Source organism: Brassica napus, chromosome C1 (assembly GCF_020379485.1).
Source record: "Brassica napus cultivar Da-Ae chromosome C1, Da-Ae, whole genome shotgun sequence".
Classification (NCBI taxonomy): Eukaryota; Viridiplantae; Streptophyta; class Magnoliopsida; order Brassicales; family Brassicaceae; genus Brassica; species Brassica napus.
Window position 1 is genome coordinate 25,486,836 of NC_063444.1, and position 21,734 is coordinate 25,508,569.

The 21,734-nt window shown below is 38.8% G+C and overlaps 1 protein-coding gene across 1 annotated transcript; it reads right to left on the bottom strand.

The window, feature by feature from the left end:
• Positions 1-160: 160 nt before the first annotated feature.
• Positions 161-20,769, bottom strand: LOC106413163 (11-beta-hydroxysteroid dehydrogenase-like 3). Its single transcript, XM_048745978.1, has 5 exons — positions 19,496-20,769; positions 14,361-14,446; positions 650-781; positions 458-586; positions 161-367 (listed from the first exon to the last, which is right to left on the bottom strand). Exons 1-5 carry the CDS (start codon positions 19,644-19,646, stop codon positions 161-163), a joined length of 705 nt encoding a protein of 234 aa, XP_048601935.1. The 5' UTR covers positions 19,647-20,769.
• Between the last annotated feature and the right edge of the window lie 965 nt (positions 20,770-21,734).

Below are 21,734 nucleotides of genomic sequence, written 5' to 3' on the forward strand. Positions count from 1 at the left end.
TATATTCGGCTCTATAAAAGATATGAGAAAATATAAAAAACAATAGATGAAACACAATTGCGATAATTAATAACACACAAAATACAAGTTTCATGTCGTCCATCATAGCAACACATCCATTATTAAAGACTAGAGTTTGCAATTGCACGTATCCAAATGATCAATCACGCTTGAAAAAAGGTTTGAGAGAACGGATATATATATAAATGAGTACATATTCAACGATTTCAGGACACACGTTTTTCATCACATATATCCATTTCATCCACGATGGCTCTTCTATGTATGTCTCTCCTCTAAAAATGCCGTTGAAGATTCCTTTTGCACATCTGCTCACTGTTTCCGTGAAGATAAAATCTGAACCATACTATTTTTTAAATCGAGTACACGAAAATACATATAGTTAGAATTAGTGTTAATAATTATACGGTGTAAAAATGTACACTTTGTTACTTACATGTTCTATACAGCGAGGAGTTGTCATATCTGTTGCTACAACTCCCGGAAAAACAATTGTTATTTTAATGTCCGGATTGAGCTCAATTCTTAGTGTCTCAAAGAATCTTATCAAGGCTGCTTTGCTTGCCTACAACAATAAATCAAGTAATGTCAATAGTACGTAATTGTTGAGCCCCAAGTAAGATCTTACTGAGTAGACGCTTGCCACCGGCAAAGCTATAGTTTCTGCACCAGATGTAATCACAATGACTTTTCCCTTGCTTTTTCGAAGATGTGGAATTGCAAAATAAGTGATGTATGTCGAGCCCCAAAAGTTGATGTCCTTAAAATACACGCGAGTTAGATGAAGCATGTAGCTTTTACAATGATTTAACGCTAAAACATTATGTTGGTTTTTCTAACATAACCTAAATATTATGTTATTTTTATTACAAGATAATCTTGAGCCCGTTGCGTTGCAACAGTTTTGTTTGATGTTTTAATTTAATAAAAACCATAAAATAATAAATCACTTTATTATAGTATTATGATTGTTCTTTTTGCATATGTTGTTTGAGATTTATTTTATTATTAAAACTTATTTTCATACATAAGTTCAAGTTAATATTTTCATTTTATAATCATGATGCATAGATGAGTTTTTATAAACTTTATGCTAAGGATTAGAGAAAATACTATACATAAACATTTAAACTGAACACAATCTGAAATAAGAAATGAAAAGAAAAAAGAAGTGAAACTTAAATACATCAATCGAATCAATGACAACATTATACATATTCTTATGTACTTATTTCATGTTTTATTAAAAAAGTATTTAAAAATTTATTTTGCTAGGATTTTTTAAAAAAGGAAAAAATTCGATTTTATATATCTCCTATTTATTTACAATAAGAAAATTAAAAAAAAAAAAATACTCTTTTACAATTTTGTTTAAGATTTTAGAAAAGGTCAATTACTCTCATATAACCTATTACAATTATCTTCTCTTTAAAATTTCAAAAAAAAGTATTGTTATCAAATAATTATTTTTAGTTATTAATAAATATTTTTAAAATTGCTATTTTTACAATTCGTATCAATACTAATTTTACACTTCTTTTGCTAATTGAATAATTTTTAATAATTTTAATATCATATAAATTTTTACAATTCTTTTTTGGTTAGGACTTAAAAATATTACACAAATTTCTTTTTTTTCTTAGGATTTTTTTTATAGAAAAAGGAAAACAACTATCAAATATATTTTTTACAGTTTTGTAGGATTTTAGGAAAGGAAATTAATATTACATAATCTTTTACAATTATACTTTGTCTAGGATTTAAAAAATAAAATTTCTATCAAATAACTATTTCCAACTAATATTAACTATTTTTAAAAGTTTCAATTTTAAAAATTTGTTTTTTTCAATATCATTAATATTTTTACCATTTTTCTTGTTAATTGAATAATTGTTACTATCATGCATGTTTATCATTAAACTTTTGAAGTAAAAATTATTATTAAATAAAATTTGCAATTCTATCTGGTCATGATTTAAAAAAAAGAATTTTTTTTTAATTGGTTAAGATTAGAAAAACAAATTATTTTAGAAATTTATTTTATTTAAGATTTTAGGAAAAGAAGAAGTTATTTTCACATAATGGAATTTTTTATTGACACATTCACAATCTAATTTTTTAATTGACACATATCACAATCATATCACAATCGAAAAACAAAACGTCTGTCGATCGACGACGACACCTCATCATCGATCGACATGGAATGAACAGACACGGGCTCATTTAAGTCGACACTTAAGTAGACTTTCGCACAAACCCGGAAACCCTACGAAAACGCTTCCATCTCTTTTCTCTCTCGTTTTTCGGCCAAGTCTAACGATTCTTTCGCTCAATCCACTCGATTTTCAACCCTCTATCCGCTTTGATCGCTTAACTCACGCATCATCATGGTATTAACACGAAATTTTCTAAATTTTCGTTCTTGCCAGGGTTGAAATAGAGAATGAGTTTGAACCGGGATTTTCGGGCCTTTATAGATCAAGTTGTGCTAAAGAAGTGATAGAATAGGGATCACTGATCGATTAAACCAATTATATGTGTCATGCAAATCGAATTGCATTAATGGGTTTTTGCAGGTTCCCGCGAAGGTGAAATCGACCGATGATACACAACTTTCATCGATCGATTGTCACACCGAATATCGATCGACATCGACCAGTTATCATCGATCGATATTGCACCAAACCATAAAACCGAACTGAATTCATATTTTTGTTTATGGTTTTGGTTGCAGGTGTATGAAAGGTGGACGAAGCGGGGGTTTGACATAGGCGGCAGTAGCACAACTCATCAACCACCACCGGTTCGTGACCAGCACCCTTGGCCACGCGAGCGCGAAGACGAACCAATCGCGCTCTTTGACCACTTCGAGGACACACACAAAGCGGCGAAGAGCTCGGCATGTAGAAACCGTGCGATCGAGGACACTTGGGACGACTATGACAGCATATTCTACAATGAGTGGCTGAAAGTCTCCATCGAGCCGACGCGGTTCGTCGATCCAGATGTGATCCGGGCTTTGGGCATCAAATGGACCTCGAGGACTTGTTCGAGGAGCTGGGTATGGGGAACATGGCCATTAACACACAGGTTCTCTACCCGGAGCTGTTCCGTTAGTTCATGGCCATGGTGAACGTCTACTATGCCCACGAAAGGGCAAAGAGAGCTAACGAGGGTGTCTTGACCTTCTTCATTCGCGGCATCCGTTACAGAGTCCCTCTCTCGACCCTCTGCACTATCTATGGTTCGAGAACGAGCGTCAGCACGCCATTGTACCCGACTTCGCAGGGATCTCGACATTTTGGGGGCACATAGCCACCGGCTTCTTCGACTCCGCCAAGACTCTTCAGACGGACACTGTCACCCGACTCTGTGCTACTTCATGAAGGTCCTTGCCAACACTCTGTTGTGCAAGATGGAACCTAGTAAGGTTCGGGTGCAGGAGCTCACATTGGTCTATTACGCGGTGAGGAGTTTGGTTCACATGGAGGACATCGAGGAGCCCGCAGACGACGTGTGGCCCAATATTGGAGCCATATTTGCTGAGCATCTGGTCAAGCTCAAGATGAATCCGTTCCAGTCAAAGGGAAGGAAGAAGGAGACGGTCGGGAGCCTACTTACCCCGATTTTCATACATTGCGGAGTTCCGTTAGACGATGCTGAGATGGATGACTGGATCGTCTACATGGATGCAGCGCATCTCACGAGCACCCAGTGGCTCAAGGAAGACCGCGACTGGTGCTTCAGAGATGAGAATGGCACACACTTGGTGAGGCTTCCACTTCGTACACTCACAAATTTCGACCATGGCCTTACCAGCATTCAGTTCCGCCCTGACCCACGCCTCCTCCGAGCCCCAGCAACCATGCTGTGCCGCTACACGGTCCAGCGACCTGGAGGACCTCAGCCACATCAGCCTGAGGCCGCACTCCCGCCATTCCCACCTATGCTAGAGTATCGAGATGTCGCTGTTCGAGCAGGAGGAGTGTGCGAGCCAGCTCACCGTTAGCAGCAGGACCATCACGCCTGCGCAGAGGCACCTCCAGCGACGACACCATTGATGAGGACTAGTCCTCATATTTTTATCCTTATCTACTTATGTTTTCTTTTACTTTCGTACTATTAGGATTTTCTTTCGAACTTATTATTCTATGTTATGACTGGAATTTTTCTATTTTGCTAACCTTGCATGTGTTTGGATTGTCTAACAGAGCTAACATAGCTGACTGATACTGATTCTATGATGAGTTAGACACCTTGATACGCTGCAGCTAGCACAAAAATGTTTTGTTTATGCGCTATCGATCGACGAAGAGGTACTTACGTCGATCGACGAAGAGGTACTTACGTAGATCGACGGTGATGCGCTTATATCGATCGATAAAGAGTTGTGTATATCGATCGACACTCGAGATAGAGGCGTACGAACATTCTTTTCTCTTGTCTAACATCCAACTTAGTACTTATTATTCATTCTCTAACCAACCAATCTTAGACTGAATATCACTGGGGACAGTGAAATTTAAGTCTGGGGGAGGTACTCACTGACATTAGTTTATTCATTAATTTTTTTTAAAAAAATCATATTTTCAAAACATAAAGGTTTTATTGAGTCAAGAAGGGGATTATGAACTTATTAGATTTTTGCTTGTTATCTAACCACTCTTTAGCACCATCCTAGACTTACTGATTGCAGATAGTACTAAAGATACTAAAGTGGATCAACATGTCAACTATGTTACACTTGCTGAAATTGTTTGAAGGAACCAAACCTGACCTCCAACACTAAACCTGACACAACTGCTTGTCTTGGGGCTTGGTATACATGGGCTCGGATTCTTCAAACAACTTTGGAAGGTAAAGGCTTGTGTAGATAGATTTATCACCCTCTCTCTCTCTATTTTTGAAATATAGATATAAAAAAAACATTTATATATATTTACATATCTATTAGAGATTTATTTAGGAAGGAATTCGAACAGTACTTGGTGGCTACAACCATTAAAGCTTGATTCATAAGAATTCTATAGGTAAAGGATTAAAACATGACTTGGTGGCTACAACCATTAAGGCTTGCTTCACAAATAATCCTAGGATATAGGTCAAAAATAAGTGAACAGGACTTGATGGCAACCACCATTAAGTCTTGATTCATGGAAGCCTGTCCAATCTTGATCAAAGATCTTGCAAATGTAAGTAGACTTTGACTGAGAGAGAAAATTAGTAGAGAGAGAGGATAGAAACTAGTGTTAACCTGCAGGTCCAGATACTTGTTTGAAAATCCTTACATCCTGTGATTGATACTCCCTAGGTAAAGCCTGCCCTTTTATTTACGCTAAAAAATGAGGTTGGTAGAGGGGAATGTCATATAAGATTTGCTAAGTTGTTAGCTAGTTGAATTTGGTTGCAAAGCTAGGATATAGTATGATGTGTTTTGTGATTAGGAGTTCTTAGATGTGGATTGCAATATTGTAGAGGTGATGATTCTAAATTTAAAATTGTGTGAGTCTCTGCTGTTTTCAAAGCTCTTTCAGAGATGCTGCTAGTATGTTTTGCTTGAGGACAAGCAAAAGAATAAGTCTGGGGGAGTTGATAGACCATGGATTTTACCCATTATTAGCCATGGTTTATAAGTGTTTTAAGATATATTTACTATTATATAGAGTCTATTTAGAGCAATTACAAGTTCAATTACTAACTAGAAGAAAATGATGTATTTGGAGCTATTTGGAGATCTTTTGAGTTTTGCTGGAAATAGGAGATGGTCGACGGTTACCAGGAAATATTGATCGATGGTTACCAAGAAATATCGACCGACGGTTGCCAACAAATATCGATCGATGTTGACCTCTTCTCATCGATTGACGGCGAAGCCACTCGAGATTTAATGACAAATTAGAAGATTTCAAGTTTCACAAAAGTTTCAATAATTACATTTCAAGTCAATTGCCGCCTGTTAGGCTATTTATTAGGGTTTTGTATCATTTTAGAGGCAGACTTGCCTAGAGACCTTTTTAGACCTAATTTGGAGGAAGCAAGAAGCCACCATTGAAAGGAGAGAGCTTAGAATTGGAGAGATAGATCAACACTGCAAAACAGAGAAGATCTTGAACTCTCTCGCTTTCATTTATTATGTTGCTTACTCTATTTACTCATTTTATTTAAGTATTATTCAGATCATCATAACTATGTGTTCCATGAATATGTCTTAGTAGTCCTTACTGTTAGATTTAGGTTTCTCAATAGGTTGATAAATGTATTACTAAATGTATTACTGACAACAACAATTGTTAGCGTGTTTAGAAATATAGTTCCTCATCTAGTTGTGCTTAAAGCTAATTTTAGGATTGACCACCCTTTAAACTTAGATCTTAGGATTAATTGAGATCAAGCCATTGCTTGACTCAATACCTGAAATTAACTAGTATGATCTAACTGACTAGATACAGACGAGAGTTGGTCTAGTGGGTTAGAGAATATAAATCAAACCCATCTGTAAAGCTTTCTGGACGAAGTATCGATCGACACAGCTATAGCCCTGTCGATAGATATTTTGAAAGGTGTATCGATCGATATTCGTAAAGAATTATCGATCGACACTTTCTCGTGATTAACATACGAGAGTTGAAATCCGAGATCCATATTAGATAATCAGATTGATTATATCTTAGTTTGAATTCAAGAACAATTAATATCAATAAACCCCTAAAAACCACTTTAAGTATTACTTATCATACCTGAGAACATACCTGAATCTAGCTATTTCTCCCAACTGTTAACAACCTCAAAACAAATCAATCGAGCAATAAACTTGCTCACCAATCCATTTACTGTTTTAAAACTTATAAACCAATTAATCTAGATTTATTTCAAGACAATAATCTATTGTGTAATCCTAGAGTCTCTGTGGATTTGATCCCTAAGTACTACATCCGAACCTCTTATTTGAGAGAGTAGTTCATTCCTTAGGGTAATTTGAGTGATATCAATGAATCATAATTTGTAACCCTTTTCAGAAGTGGAGTAGCCGATGAACATTCCATTTGTACTCTTTGCTTTCAACTTGTTTCTCAACTCTCCCGATCTCAAGACAAAGCACAAAACACCCAAAGGCTCTCATATGCTCCAATGATGCCTTGTACTTGTTGAGAACCTCAAATGGTGTCTGATCACCCAAGACTTTGGTTGGTACACTGTTGAACATGTAACAAGCTGTAGCAAGTGTATCACTCCAAAATCTCTTTGGGACATTGGCTTGAAACATCACGGAACTTGTTACTTCCATAAGGTATCGATTCTTTCTCTCAGATACTACATTTTGATGAGGAGTATAAGGACAACTCGTTTGGTGTAGGATACCATGTTGAGCTAGGTGTTGCTTGTAGGCTTGACATGTGTACTCTTCACCATTATCTGATCTAAAATTTTTATTCTTAGCATTGAAATGGTTAGTCACATAGTTCTGAAAAATTTTAAATGCTTCAAGAACTCTATCTTAGATTGAATTAAGGTTAACCACATGTAATTAGATTTTTCATCTATGAATGTGACAAAATATTTGAAATTATCCTTAGATAAGCAAGGTGCATTCGACACATCGGGATGAATCAAAACAAAACAATTATCATATATAGTAGATGATTTAGGAAACACGGTCTTACAATGCTTGCCTAAAATACAAGCTTCACAATCCTTATTTTCAAAAACAACACCTGGTAACATCAAGTTCAAAGCTCTAACATGAGGGTGTCCTAATCTAGTATACCTCAAAGCAGTAGTAAATGAGAAACTATAATAAGAAACATGAGCTAGTTCTTCAAGTAAATATAGATCTCCCTTGGTAACTCATTTTCCAATCAATTGACTGCTCTCAATATCCTGAAACTTCACATCATTAGAACTGAATATAACATTGCATTGTAAGTCATTAGTGCATTTCTTAACAGATAACAAGTTTGATGTGAATTCAGGCATGTAAAATGCTTTAGAATCTTTATTAAACAGTTTCAAGTTACATATTCCTCTAATTAGAATATTATCTCTATTAGCAATCATAACATGTTCATTGGCCAGTTCAATATTTTTAATTAAGCTAGCTTCACTAGTCATATGATGAGATGCACCATAATCAATTATCAATGGTTTAGACATGTTATTACCAGTGTGAGAATGACCCAATATGCTAGATGGTTTATAGGCACAAGGTGAATCATTTAGTATACTAGCATTTCTAAATGCATCATGAATATGAGCCGGTCATTTTTGAAGCAGCAATCAGTATATGAATGATCACACATACTAGGAATCCTAGTAGCACCTAAAGCATAACAAAAGAGTTACTAAACTTGTTACCATTATCCTTGAGCATTTTGATAAGGGCATCAATGTCTGACCACCTTATGCTCTCATTCTCATTTGATCGGTTTGCTTGAGGTGTGTAGGACACCAGAGATTTTCTTTCACCCATCTCATGCTTGTCTGCCTCATTGCCCTTGCTTGAACCGGCTTCACTTTTTCCATACTGCTCGGCTGGTACATAGGACACATGAGCTCTTGTATCCTTCTCCTTCATGAACTTGGCCTGCTTCAAATGAGGATGTAGTATCCATCACTGGCTCTTATGACCTTGCCTCTTGCAATGATCACAGTTACCTGTGAACCTCCTCTCTTCAAACTTGTTGTGCACTGCTTTGTTTGCTTGTTGAGCTTCAGCTTGATTAGCTAGAGAGAGTTCTCCTTTGTTTCCAAAGAGCCCAAGAGACCTTTGTTCCTTCTGAACTAGTGCGCACACATCTTCAAGATCCGGGAGCTTACCATACCTCAAGATATGCTTGATGAGATCATTATAAGTTGGATTCAAGGTGAGTAAGAGTCCAAATACTTTGTCTTGCTCACGCCTCTCATCTAGCTCATCAGGATCAGTTGTGCTTGGCCTCAGCATCTCTAGCTCTGACTACAAAGCTCTGAACCTCCCTAGATGCTTGGTGAACTCCATGTCTTCCTGAGCCAACCCATTGATCGCTCACTTGACCTCAAATACCAGGTTAAGATTAGAAGTGTTTCCATACACCTTTTTAAATGTATCCCATAGATCATTTGCCCTCTCACAATAACTGTAAGCTTCAAGGATGGATACCTCAAGAGAACTTTGGAGAATAGACATGACCATATGATCTTATTGCTCCTAGTTGCCGCAACGGTTGTCGAGATTCTTTATATTAGGCCTGCATTATGCACAAAAAAAAAGAAAGACATTTCTTAGAAAGACATTTCTTTTGTTCACGATCAGGGTTTATGTATGCTGTTGTCTTGATTTAATGAATTATCTCATGATCTTGAATTCTTGGAATGGTTGTATATATATATGAACACTTACATCTGCTAGGATCCGAAGGAATAAGCCTTATTGTTTGATCGGAAAACGGTAGAGAACGAGAGAACGTTCGGTTTTAGAAGTGGGTTCAAGCAAAGACGTCTTATTAATGGTCGGAAGAACGTTTCGTCGGTTACAAGGAAAGGAAATGCGTGAAAGGAAAGGTACCGGAGCCTCGAAGGCTTTACCGGAGAGATACAACAAGGCGAGATAACAAAGGTAAAACCCTAATTTAGCCGCCCAGTGTGTATTAGTGATTTCGGATCCCCCCTACGTTGCCTTTCCTTCCCCTTTTATAGCTGACCTCACGCTCTTCCGTGACCTAGTTTGTGTCGTCTCTGTGGGCTTTAACTCGCTGGGCCGAGAAGCCCATGTTGTCTCGTGGGGTCGTTTCCTCGGGGCGTTTAGTCGAGAAGCCCATCGAAAGCTCTCTCACATTACGCCGAGAGATCGACCCTTCAAGCCACCGCGTCGAGCCGATGCTCCGCTTCATGTGGGCCGGGCCGTCTGTTCTTCGGGCCTTGAGGGATGGTCAAATTTACCATCTACAGTAAGTCCCCCCAGTTCATCGAGATGAAGATCCTGTCGGATTCGATGAATTTAGGAAGTTAAAGGTTTGGAATGACAGACGGAACGTTTCGCATGAACGTCTCCTGACCGGATGTCGCGAGGCATCATTAGGCGTTTCCCCTTCGTCGGGTGGTTTAGTAAAATCTCTACCGAAACGGCTTTGGTTTGGTTAGGTTTTCCCTTAACCATTGGTTCTGATCGGGGTTGAGGTCGGTTAAAATGGGAAGTCGAAACGACGCTCCAATTTCTTCTGCGGCTAGGTAACTGTTCCTAGGCCCACATAGGCCCATGTAGGCCAAATGATGACGCCTCGGGGAGGCACCCCTTCTTTCCCTATAAATATTCGCTTCCTTCTCATTCTCTCCATTCTTCTCTGCACTTCTCAGGTATTCTCTCTATCCTCCTTCTTATTTCTCTCTCTAGGTTGTTGTTGCAACATAGATAGCGATATGTCGTCTGGCGGGATGTTATCTCATAAACAGAGAGGAAAAGAGATCGCGGCCTCCTCTAGTCCTTCAAGAGATACGACCGAGGCACCGCTTGAAGAATTTGAACGGATTCATCACGACGCGATGATGGACACCGGGAATTTAGATCTGTTTCAAAGGATCCTAATCTCCGAATCTGCGCATTCGTATCGGCAAGAAGTGAGAGGAAATCCAGATGAGCCACAGGCTAGCGAGAGAGACGGTTCCGGCGGTGCGAGGGACGGAGCTCTCGCTGTCAATTACGTGCCGACGTGCTATTATCCTGGAGGGATCTTTGAGGAGCTCCCGGCGTTAGCTTCCGAGTTCCTGCCCTCTCCTGATGTGAGCGGTCAAGCTTGGGAAAATGTTACTAAGACTCAGTCAACTCCCAATAGCGTGAAGAAGCTTCTGAGGGAACGTCATGGACTAGGGGTAACTTTCTTGATTCCCTCGGAAAACCAGAGGCCTTGGTCACCACCAGTTGGGTATCAGTGCGTTTACGAATCCTATTTTCGGGACGATACGAAGCTTTGGTTCCCAATTCTTCGACTAGTCACATTGTATGCGAGGCGCCGAGATGCAACGATAAGTCAGTTTTTGAATGGTTCGTGGCGTATCGCGGTGGCCCTGATGGTTATGGCCGCTGAAATTGATGTCTCGTTGAGCGTTCGTGTCTTCAAGGAGTTGACGTCCGTCAGCTCGTTAGACGACGGGCTTCTGTTGATAAAAATGCGTCCCAGCTACAATGTGATAGGAAGGCATCCTAACAAGACGCCGGATTGGCAGAGATCTTATTTCTTTGTTAAATGTGATGACTCTGCCTTCGAATACCCGCCAGATGACGACTACCATGTCTTATAGAACACTTTGCTCGGTAGAACATCTTCGTTAACTCGTACTGTTTCTTCGTATACTAACTGCTTTCTGCCTTCGTTGTTTTTTTTATGCAGCCGACCATCCGACTTCTCGTTACTATCCAAAAGACTTTCTTACAAACGCTCGCACCGTTGCGGGACTTGCTCAGGAGCATTGGGGGAATATTTCTTGGGAGAGGGTTCACCGTTCGATTGATCGTATTTCCAGGAGTAAGTCCATACATTTCTTTTATTTCAATACGACTTTTTGACTTTGCCTAATGGTCGGGCTTCTGGACTCGTGTTCTTCGCAGAAGATTGGAATTCGAGTTATCCTCTTTCTGCCAACAAGACAAAGAGGTGGATCTCGCTATTCACAAAGGAAGAGCAGAAGAGAATCAACGAGGCAAGGAAAATGAGAGGGCTTTCAGATCTGAGTGGGATTATGACGGTCGAACTTAATCTGCCGAGTGTCGAACTACCTGCACCTTCTAACGAGATGGCGATTGCCGACACCACCGATGCGAGCCCTCATCATCAAGATTCCTCGGCTGGTACCACTACTTTGGCTCCTAAGAAGAAGAAGGGGGAGAAGAGACCCCGTGACGATCTTCCTGTCAACGTAGGCTCTGAAGCAGCTCCTGTTGAAGCTGAGATTCCAAGTCAGGAGGAGACGGCTGAACCGTCATCAAAAAAGAGGAAGAGAGGCAATCAGCAGACTCAAGCTGCGGGGATCGTGAGGCCACGAAAGACTGATGTCGCCAACCCTGTGCATCGGAGTGAATCAACTGGTGAGCCGGCTCTCAACTTAGCCTCATTGGATGATCTTGAAGACGCCTCTCCCGAAGTTACGCTGCGGAAGAAGAAGAAATCCAAAAAGGCGGGTGATCGAGAGACGGTCGCTAGTGCTCTAGTTTCGTCGATCCCTGGAACATCAGCCGTCGGTGCTTCGTCTCGGAAGAAGACTCCGAGGGTCGAGTTTCCTGATCACGTGTCATTCGAGTACAATGGTCCCACCCCACTTATTTATGCTCCTTATAAATGTGCTGAGTTGGTCAGCCAGATCAAATGCGGGCCGAAGCCTCTTCCATCCGTGTCTGACTTGATCTTTAAGGACGAGTACGTCGACGCTTCTTGCACTAAATTACTGGTAAGTACTTCCTTTGACTGTCTTCCTTTTATGTGAAAGAAACTTAAATATTCTGTTTTCATGTTAGGGCGACGGGAGCATGAATTTCGTTGTTGAGAAATACGACACAGCCTTGAAGGAGACTCGCAAAGCCTTGAGAAAGTCGGAGAAAGTAGTGGCGGCCAAGGGTAAGCTTCTCCGCCGGAAGAAAGCGGAATGGAGGGATGAGTTCGTGAGGATGGCCGAGAAGAGAGAACGAGCGATTGCTCGGAAGAAGATTCAGCGGGAGCGAGCTGACGAGGCCGAGGCTGAACACTCCATCGCTAATGTGACCATTGCGACTTTGGAGTATCGGAAGGCCAGTCTGATGGAAGAGATGGGGGTCAAAGCCGAAGAACATAAGAAAGAGTTGGGTCGGCTTAGGGATTCGCGTGTCTATGAGGTTACGAAGGAGAGGATGAGGGTTGAGAGCGAGATGATCGCGAAATCCAACAGGCACTTCGGAAATCTTCGCGAATGGTGGACTCGCTGAGGGCGTCAATGCAGCGCGGTCGGTGTGTGCTGATCCTTCGGAGCCATCCCTTGGTGGTGGAACCGTTGCGCAAGAGCGGGCTGAAGACCCTGAGGAGTAACTTTGTCGCTTTGTTTCTTTTAACTTTTCACGGCACTCTTGCTCTTGATGTATTCCTTTGCCCTTTTTTTTAAGACTCTATTTATTTCTTCTCTTTACGAATCCTGCATCACTTGTTTTGCTTTTCTTTTGAGTGTTCGGTACTGATCTCGTCGTGAGAAAAGATCGGGGGGTTGCAAAAATAGGAAAATGATTATAGAGTGTGTGACTTTACGCCGTATCGAGATAGCGACATAGTACGGGCTGTGAATTTCAATAAATCTTGTTCGAGTTTTGTTTGGTCGTTTTGTCAAGTTCCCTTGTTTGCTTGACGTACGTCGACTAGATACGAGTCAATATAGGATTACTTTAGACCGTGAAAAACATCTTTTAAACGACAACGGTTCCTAACTCGATCTCTAAGTAATTTCCAAGTGTTCGGTCGGCCAAACCTTACTTAGCAAACCATGAGATGGTTAGGAGTCATCGTCTCGGGCATATTAGTTAATACTACGATTATGACCGGATTCCCGCGAGTATGTGTCTGATCAGGACATACTCGGCCGTAGGGTGCGAGTACTGGTACGTTTGTTTCGAGATGCTGGGGCGAACTCACGTAGGTATAGCATGGGTTGTATTAAATAAATTGTTTAGAAAAGAAATTTATATTAAATAAATTGTTTTAAAATCTATTTTTTAGGATTTTGAAAAGGGAAAATTTCTAAAACAATTACTACTAAATATTTTTTTTAAATCGTTTTTATTAAATAATTTTTAAAAGTATTTGTTTTAAAATTCATTTTTATTTTCTTATTATATATATTTTTAATCATTATATATTTAAACACATGTCACAATATTAGAAGAAAATTATTATCAAATAATATTTTGCAATAATATTTTGATTAGGATTTAAAAAAAGGAAAATTACTATTAAATAATATATATAATAATATTTTTAATAAAATACGTTTTTCTTAATATCTTAGTATACATACTTTTAATTATGAGATAGATTAACACATGTCACAATCTTAAATATATAATTGTTATGTGTCGCAATCATGTTAATTAGCAACTTTGAAGAACCAAGCTTTATATAATAAGATAAGATAGTGTAAACAGTAATGATATGGAAATAAAATTTGTTTGCATTTTAAAATATATAGAATATTTTATGTAAAAACTGTTTTTGTTTTCTTTTCCTTTTTGTTATGAACATGCACTTTAACGTGTATATTGAAGAAATTATATAAAGTTCATGTTTGGTACTGATATCTAATCAGTTTACTTAATTTATGGGTTAATGTGAATTTTGCAAATTAAAACTCACCATTATAGGATTAGCGGCTTGAATATGAATGTAATCTTCAAAAACAACGGATTGAGTTACTCCAGCATCGTTGATCAGGTGGTCCACTGTTTAGATATGACAACTTGATTAGAACTATAACCATGTAAATTGATTTGACCAAACCATACAAAACAAGAATTCTAACAATTCAATTAAAAACTGTACCATGGCCGATTATAATAGTTCGTTTATAGAATCATATATTTTTATTGATATCTATGTGTGTAAACACAATATCAAATCCTATGTTTCCTTTCTCCACAGACGGCGCCAAAATGTGGATCTTAAAACCTACACAAAGTATTTGATAGTGATTTTATGTAAAAAATTAAGAAAGAAGAAGTATGTGGATAACAATATCCTCGTAACATAACGATTTAATCAGACTCAAGCTGATGAAAAAAACTATACATTGATGTTCAAAACAAATGGAGTTTACAAGAATTTACCAAGATCAACTAAGATAGAAACTATGAATCAAAGATATGGAGATCGAGGTCGAAGTGGAAGGTGGTAATCTAGGTCTCAGAATGTGCTTTCTCTTCTCTCTTTTCTTCCTTTTATAATCGTTTCTGTTCGATGATACATCTGTGATTTTTTCCTTTGTATGTTGTTGATCCCGAGATCTCTAGCGTATTTTGCTCGTGGCTCGTATGTTCCAATGATTCTGGAGGTTATTCTTCGACTTGGTCCTTCCATTTTCAGACGGGTCCTCGATCTCTTTTTTTAGTTTGAGCTAGTGATCGATCTCCGAATATCCGTCTTAGTTTAGGTCAACCTGAAGTCGAGATCCAAGTCTTTCTTTAACATGGAGCGGCCCCCTTTTTTATTGGATCTTGTGGGGACTTGGGTCCAACAATGTGTATTGAGTTATGTATTTATAATGATTTGGAATAATTTGATTTTATATGAGTTTTAAATGATTTTGGGTCAGTTATGAATGTTAATATGATTTTAATTAAACCACTACATAATCCTATTTAAAACTATAAGATTTTCAGCAAAAGAAAAATATATCATAAATATCTGGAGCAGAACAGACGGAGCTCTTGGGAGTGGAAATTGCGGTGAATCACCCACGATCTACTATCTCTTCCTGGTGCTCATATGTAGATCTCTTCTTGGGGCGATCTCTTCTTGGTGAGATCTCTTCTTGGTGCTGATCTATAGTCCTATGACTATAGATATAATTTCGGTGATTAAACCTGCAAGCCCTTTGGCTCCTACTTTCGTCTCTCTGGTTTCATATTGTTCTCTTCGACATGAAATAAGGAGCTATGTGTTGCAATGAGAACCTGGATCATTTAGCCCATTGGTTATAGATCATAATCAAAATCTCTCATCCTGTTTTTGTCATTTAAGTGTTTCATCTCGGTGGTTGATGATCAGTCTAGTGATGAGTGCATTGTATCTTCTCCAGCAATGTGATCTTATATTCGTTTGGATCTGAATTCTCTTTGGCTTCAGATTGTGATACACATCTCGGAGACTCACCTCTGATCTATCACTGCGATCTTATCTCTCTAATCCCAGCGGCGAACGAGAAATCCTGGCGATATGGTGGCGACTCCGTACTCGAAGTGAACTCATCACCTTAAAGATCTGAAACCCCATTAGCTATACACTGTACTGGATTTCTCATTTGGAATTCGGACTTGAATCAAAGTGATTTGCTCCTTCCAAAGGCTATCCATGTTCACTACTGCTGCGTCTCTATTGTTCAAATATTTTAGCAAGGTGATTTCTAGAATACTCGTTGATATGGATTGCTCTTTTTATTGTTTCAGAGACTGTCTTTGCATCTTATAGGTTGAACTATATCAGTTTTTACAGAGCAGAGTTGACTCGCTCGAGTCTTTGTAACATCCTGATTTATGGTGTATGATGAAAGGTTTAACACAATTGATTTGTCATATATCCAGAGAGAACTCGAGAGTAAGAGTTGATATATTTTCCATCCCCCGAGGTGCAGCAGTTGACTGAACATCTAGGGCTAAACCTACTCCTAGAGGATTTCCGGAGTGAAGCTGTCTGGAGTTAAGTGTGCTTCATCTGAAGTAGTGGAAGAATGGGCGACCAATTGGCAAGTGATTCAAGATATCGTGTGAGTGAGGCCAAAGCACGGGGAAAGATCATGTAGTGACTTTCAATCCTCAGAAAAACTAACGTACCACTCAACGTATGAAATGAGACTCACATGTCGGGTAAGTGGGCGTGGAAAGCCTATTAGCCTTGGGTGGTCGGGGGTGTTACAGTCTTGTTCTAATGAAAAAGTATAAGAGTAAAGAGATCCCTTTTTCAAGCCATAAAAGTTTTTGATGGTTTCACATAAACCTTTAGATCTACATCTACAAAGACACTCAATTGGAATTGTCGAAGGGGTTGGGTATGACGTCATAGTTCGACGTCTAGAGGAGATGCATCAGAAGTATTATCCACGAGCACTATTCCTTTCAGAGACATAAAAATTGTGTTGCAAAACATCCAGCCGATGATTTTCCATGTACTAACCAATCAGAGACATGCAAAACCAGAATTACATGTTTAATTGATGATTCATGTAATGCTGGAGCGATTGGCAGCCATAGCTACTAGTTATTTCGGAAATATCTTAAAGTCATCAAACCTGTAAGAGATTGATGAAGCATTAGCGAATATTTCATTGACCATCATAGATATGATTAATGAGGATCTTACGTCCTATGTTACAAAATGGGAAATAAAACTTACTTTGTTTGCGATGCACCTGAAAAGGCCCATATGTCTGATGGAATGACACCGCTTTTCTCTTAGAAGTTCTGGGAGATTGTGAAAGGAGATTTAACTCATATGGTTAATAATTTTCTTTCCAAAGGTCTTATGGCTCAAGGACTCAATGATACAAACATTTGTCTCATTCCTAAAAAGGACAAGCATATAGTCATCGGCCAATCAGTCTTTGCAATGTGAGTTACAAGATAATCGCTAAAGTCTTTTTCCATATATTAAAGAAAGCATGACCTGATTGTGTATCAAAAAACCAGTCAGCCTTTGCTGCTGGAAGACAGATCACATACAATATAATGATTGCTCAAGAAATTTTCCACGCCCTCATAACAAATCCGAGAGGAAGAAACAAGTGAATGGTTATCAAAACTGACATGAGCAAAGCGTATGATCAAGTGAAATTGAATTTTATTAAAGTTGTCATGGAAAAGACGGGTTTTTCGGCAACATGAATAGATTGGATAATACGATGCATAACATCTATCCAATATCATGTTCTGATGAATTGTCAGCACAAAGGCAAAATTTTACCCAAAAGGGGTTTACATTGTCAAGGAGATCCTTTGTCTTCTTTTATCTCTATTTTATGCACGGAAACGCTTGTTAACCTTCTTAACCATGCGGAAAATCAAGGAAATATAACGGGATACGTGTCTCATGTGTAAGGCGGAACCCCCGTAAATGTGATGAAGTAATGAAAGCAATCAAGATATATTGAAAAGTATCGGGTTAGTGTATTAATTTTGAAAAATATTATATACTCTTTGGTAAGAGAGTACCTAGAAATGTGAATTAAACGAACAAATCTTCTTTGGGAATGGATAACAAAGACGGGATGGGATCCTACTTAGAAATTCCAGAGGATATTAGTTGATCAAAATGCAAAATTATTACGTTCCCAATGGATAGACTACAACATAGATTTAACGGATGGTCCACACGATGGTTTTCAAAAGGAGGGAAGGAAATTTTGATAAACTTTATCATATTATCTCTTCCAACCAATGTTAAGCTTTATGTTTCCTTGGATATTTGTGAAAAACTTACAAGTGTCATTGCACGGTTCTGATGGAGCTTAAATCCATCTAAAAGGTCGATGCATCGGGCAGAATGGGATAATTATATATCCCAAACGAAGAAGTTGGTCTTGGTTTCTGTATAATTCATGAATTTAATCTATCGTTGTTGGGCAAACAGTTGTGGCGGCTAGTACAATTTCAAGATTCTCTTCTCCCAAGAGTGCTTCATGGCAAGTATTACCGACTTAGTTTTCCTTTGATATCAGGTTATATTGATAGCGTTCTTATGTATAAAAATTTTTATCAGAAGCTAAACCATTAAAGTGTATTCTGGTTTTGAGATTAGAGCTTGAGAAGACCTTTGGATTCCGACGATTCCTGTCAGCACGGTTTAATGTTCTGGTAGTCCACCCAAGAATGAAGGTGAAACACTTTATTCATGGCAAGGTTAAATAATGGAATGTGGAGATGTTGGAGAGGATTAAGTTCGTAAGCCAATCCACACAAAATGATAAATTTTGTTGGAGTTATACGAAGAGTGGTCAGTATATAGTAAAATCGGGATATTGGGTAGTAGGAATATTCTAAACCACAAATATTAGGTCATATTAACAGAACCTAGCATCACTATGCTTCAAGCACTTATCTGGAAAATCAGTTCTCCTCAAAAAAGATGTCATCTTATATGGTAGACTATGACATGACATTTTAGCAGTGCTAGAAAATTTGACACTTCATCATATGTGATGTGATCATCATTTTCTTAGATGTAGATGTGGGGATTTTAATGAACCTGTAAATTATGCTATTTTCGAATGTTCGCCAATTTTATAAGCTTGGACATTATCATCTACTCCTTTTTCCCATTGATTTACCAATATTCATTGCTTATAGCATCTTGGACTATCTATTATGGTGGTAAAACGATATTGAAGATCCGGAGTTGGATAAATATTCTTATCCATGGATACTTGGCATTTCTGACTGGAATGGTATAAGTTTTTTGTTTTGAATTATAAACTTTCACTAAAACATACGAAAATTACTAGAATACTCTTCAATTTCATTATATGAAATATGTTTAATAACAATAAATATTAGTGCAAAATTTTAAAACCATAAATTCAATAGCATTAGAATTTGAAAATGTTTTTTTAACATCTATGTTTTTATAACATGTAATTTGTCATTATGATGTAAATCAGTTTATAATTACCCCAAACTGTATTTGTAGGTCATAATTTACGGGTTACCGCCAGGCATCAACATTCATAATCATAATATTGCTATGTATGATGTAGGTAATTTTTCAATTATTTGAATGCTTACGTTTTCCGAAATGATGAATCGCCTCATCAATGAACTCCTTGCAGTCCTCAACCTCAGCAACGTCACCAGGTATGATGATGACATCACCAGATCCTAATTGACGTGATGTTTCTGCTACCACATCATTTTTACCACATATATAACAATGCATCTTAGCAACACCCTGGAACACTCATTAGGTGATTTCTCACTCGGATACAGCTTAACCTAGAGTACATTGATGTATGTTTCACCACAACGAGAAAGAGTACATCCCAAGACTCGGGATGTAACTCCCCTTAAACCACCTAATTCTACCACTAAAAAACAAGACTACAAAGTTATTCCTAAACCATTAAAGTCGCCTAGTGTGAAAACTCGACAAGTAAAACCAGAGCCATTGGTGCCATAAGATCAGAATTTAGTGCGTCACCACCCACAACCTCAACGGATGGTGCATATTCCACCGTAGGAGACTCCAAATAGTCTGGAACTAAGGCGTTGTAGTCTTGCAAATTCGGACTTTGACAACGGCAACAGTGCCAACCATCTTAGCCTCATCATCTTTAAGAGAGTGAGACTACAACTGTAAAAAACTCAAACGAGCCAATCTGACGCTGGGATATTGAGGCTCACCATGTGCTTCCACCAAGGCCCCTTGTCTCAGGTTGACCACGTCCTAAGATTCGGGACCTTGCCACATGTTGTGACCGAGAACCGGTTAACAAATCTCTTGCCTTTCCTACACATTTGAATGCATATCCTTCATGTCATAACCAAGGAAGATGTGTGCTTATAGCTCGACTTCATCGCTGTGAACATTGACCACACTGGTTTGACAAATCGTGAACCGGAGAGCCAGAGAAAGAGAGCCTTTTCGCCTAACCACCATCGAACCATAAACGATCCAGCTGCTTCCATTAAACGAGTAGGCTTCACGCACCGTCTCCAGAATACCCCTCTAACACACGCCAGTAGAGAGCTCCTGCAGGCGTCTTTGATAACGGAGTCATCAAGGTCCTTCCCAGACGAAGGATAGAAAAAATCACCGTTTGCAAGAACAGAGGCGACACTCCTCAACCACCGTCCCACTCCTCTGACAAACCTCCCCGTCGTAGCCTAAGGGATATCTGTAGAGGAGGAGTCGCATTCCCAGGTCACGCGCCGCTGCCATGATGAGACCATCGGAGATCTAAAAAATTGAAAACTAGATCTGGTTGTCATCATCAGTCCTTAAAAGCCAACTCTTTGGACTCTCACCACTCTGTCAGCCTCGTCGCGTCTCCAGAAACCGCCAAGAGGTTTAAGCCTTCCATCCTCGCGAGCAGATTTAGGGTTGTAGGTTCTCAGCTGTTCCAGAGGAGCTTGCATATCGGTTGGAGAGGGGTGAGGAAGCCAGAGAGCAAAAGAAAAATAGAGGTAAAAGGAGAAGAGGGCCTCCGGTACCGACTCGCGTCGGACCGGAGAAGAGGAGGCAGATCTAGAGTTTCTTCAAGAACGAGGGGGAGGAATCGAGATATGTTTTCTTGTATGTATCTCTCTAGGGTGATGACATGTTATAGTTACAGATTTGTGTTATCACTACAAGAAAACGTTTCCATAACAACGAAGATTTAAGACGAAAATATTTCGTCGTAAATTTACATGGTGTTTACAACGCAGCTACGAGGAGACCAACTTTGGTCGTAAACGCCATGTAAATTTACGATGAAATATTTTCGTCGTAAAATCCATGTAAGTTTACGACGAAAGTACTTGGAATGAGAAATACGTCGTAATCGTTACATCGACATTACAACGAAACATGTCACCGTTATATTTAGGTGAAAACGTGTATTCTATGTGCTTTAACTTACCTAATTTCGTAGTAAAGTCGTTGTAAATATTATGTTAAAACCATGTAAAACATTCCTTGTAAAATCGTTGTTATATTTCAACTACCCAACCCGAAAATTTCTCTATATATATGTCATTTCCCACAACTCTCTTCCTCACAACACACAAACGGAAAAAAAAAATTCCGAAAAAAAAATCAGAAAAAAAAGATTTCGAAAAAAAATCTAAGAAAAAAATGACCGGTGGCGGTAGTATTTACGAGTTACGTAGTTGGATGTATTTGCACAAAGATTCCGACAGGAGGGTGACGAACGCATTTCTGAGCGGGCTAGAGACATTCATGCACCAGGCGGGCTGTACACCGATCACGCAGGAAAGCGGTAAGATGTTCTGCCCCTGTCGGAAATGCAAGAATTCAAAATTT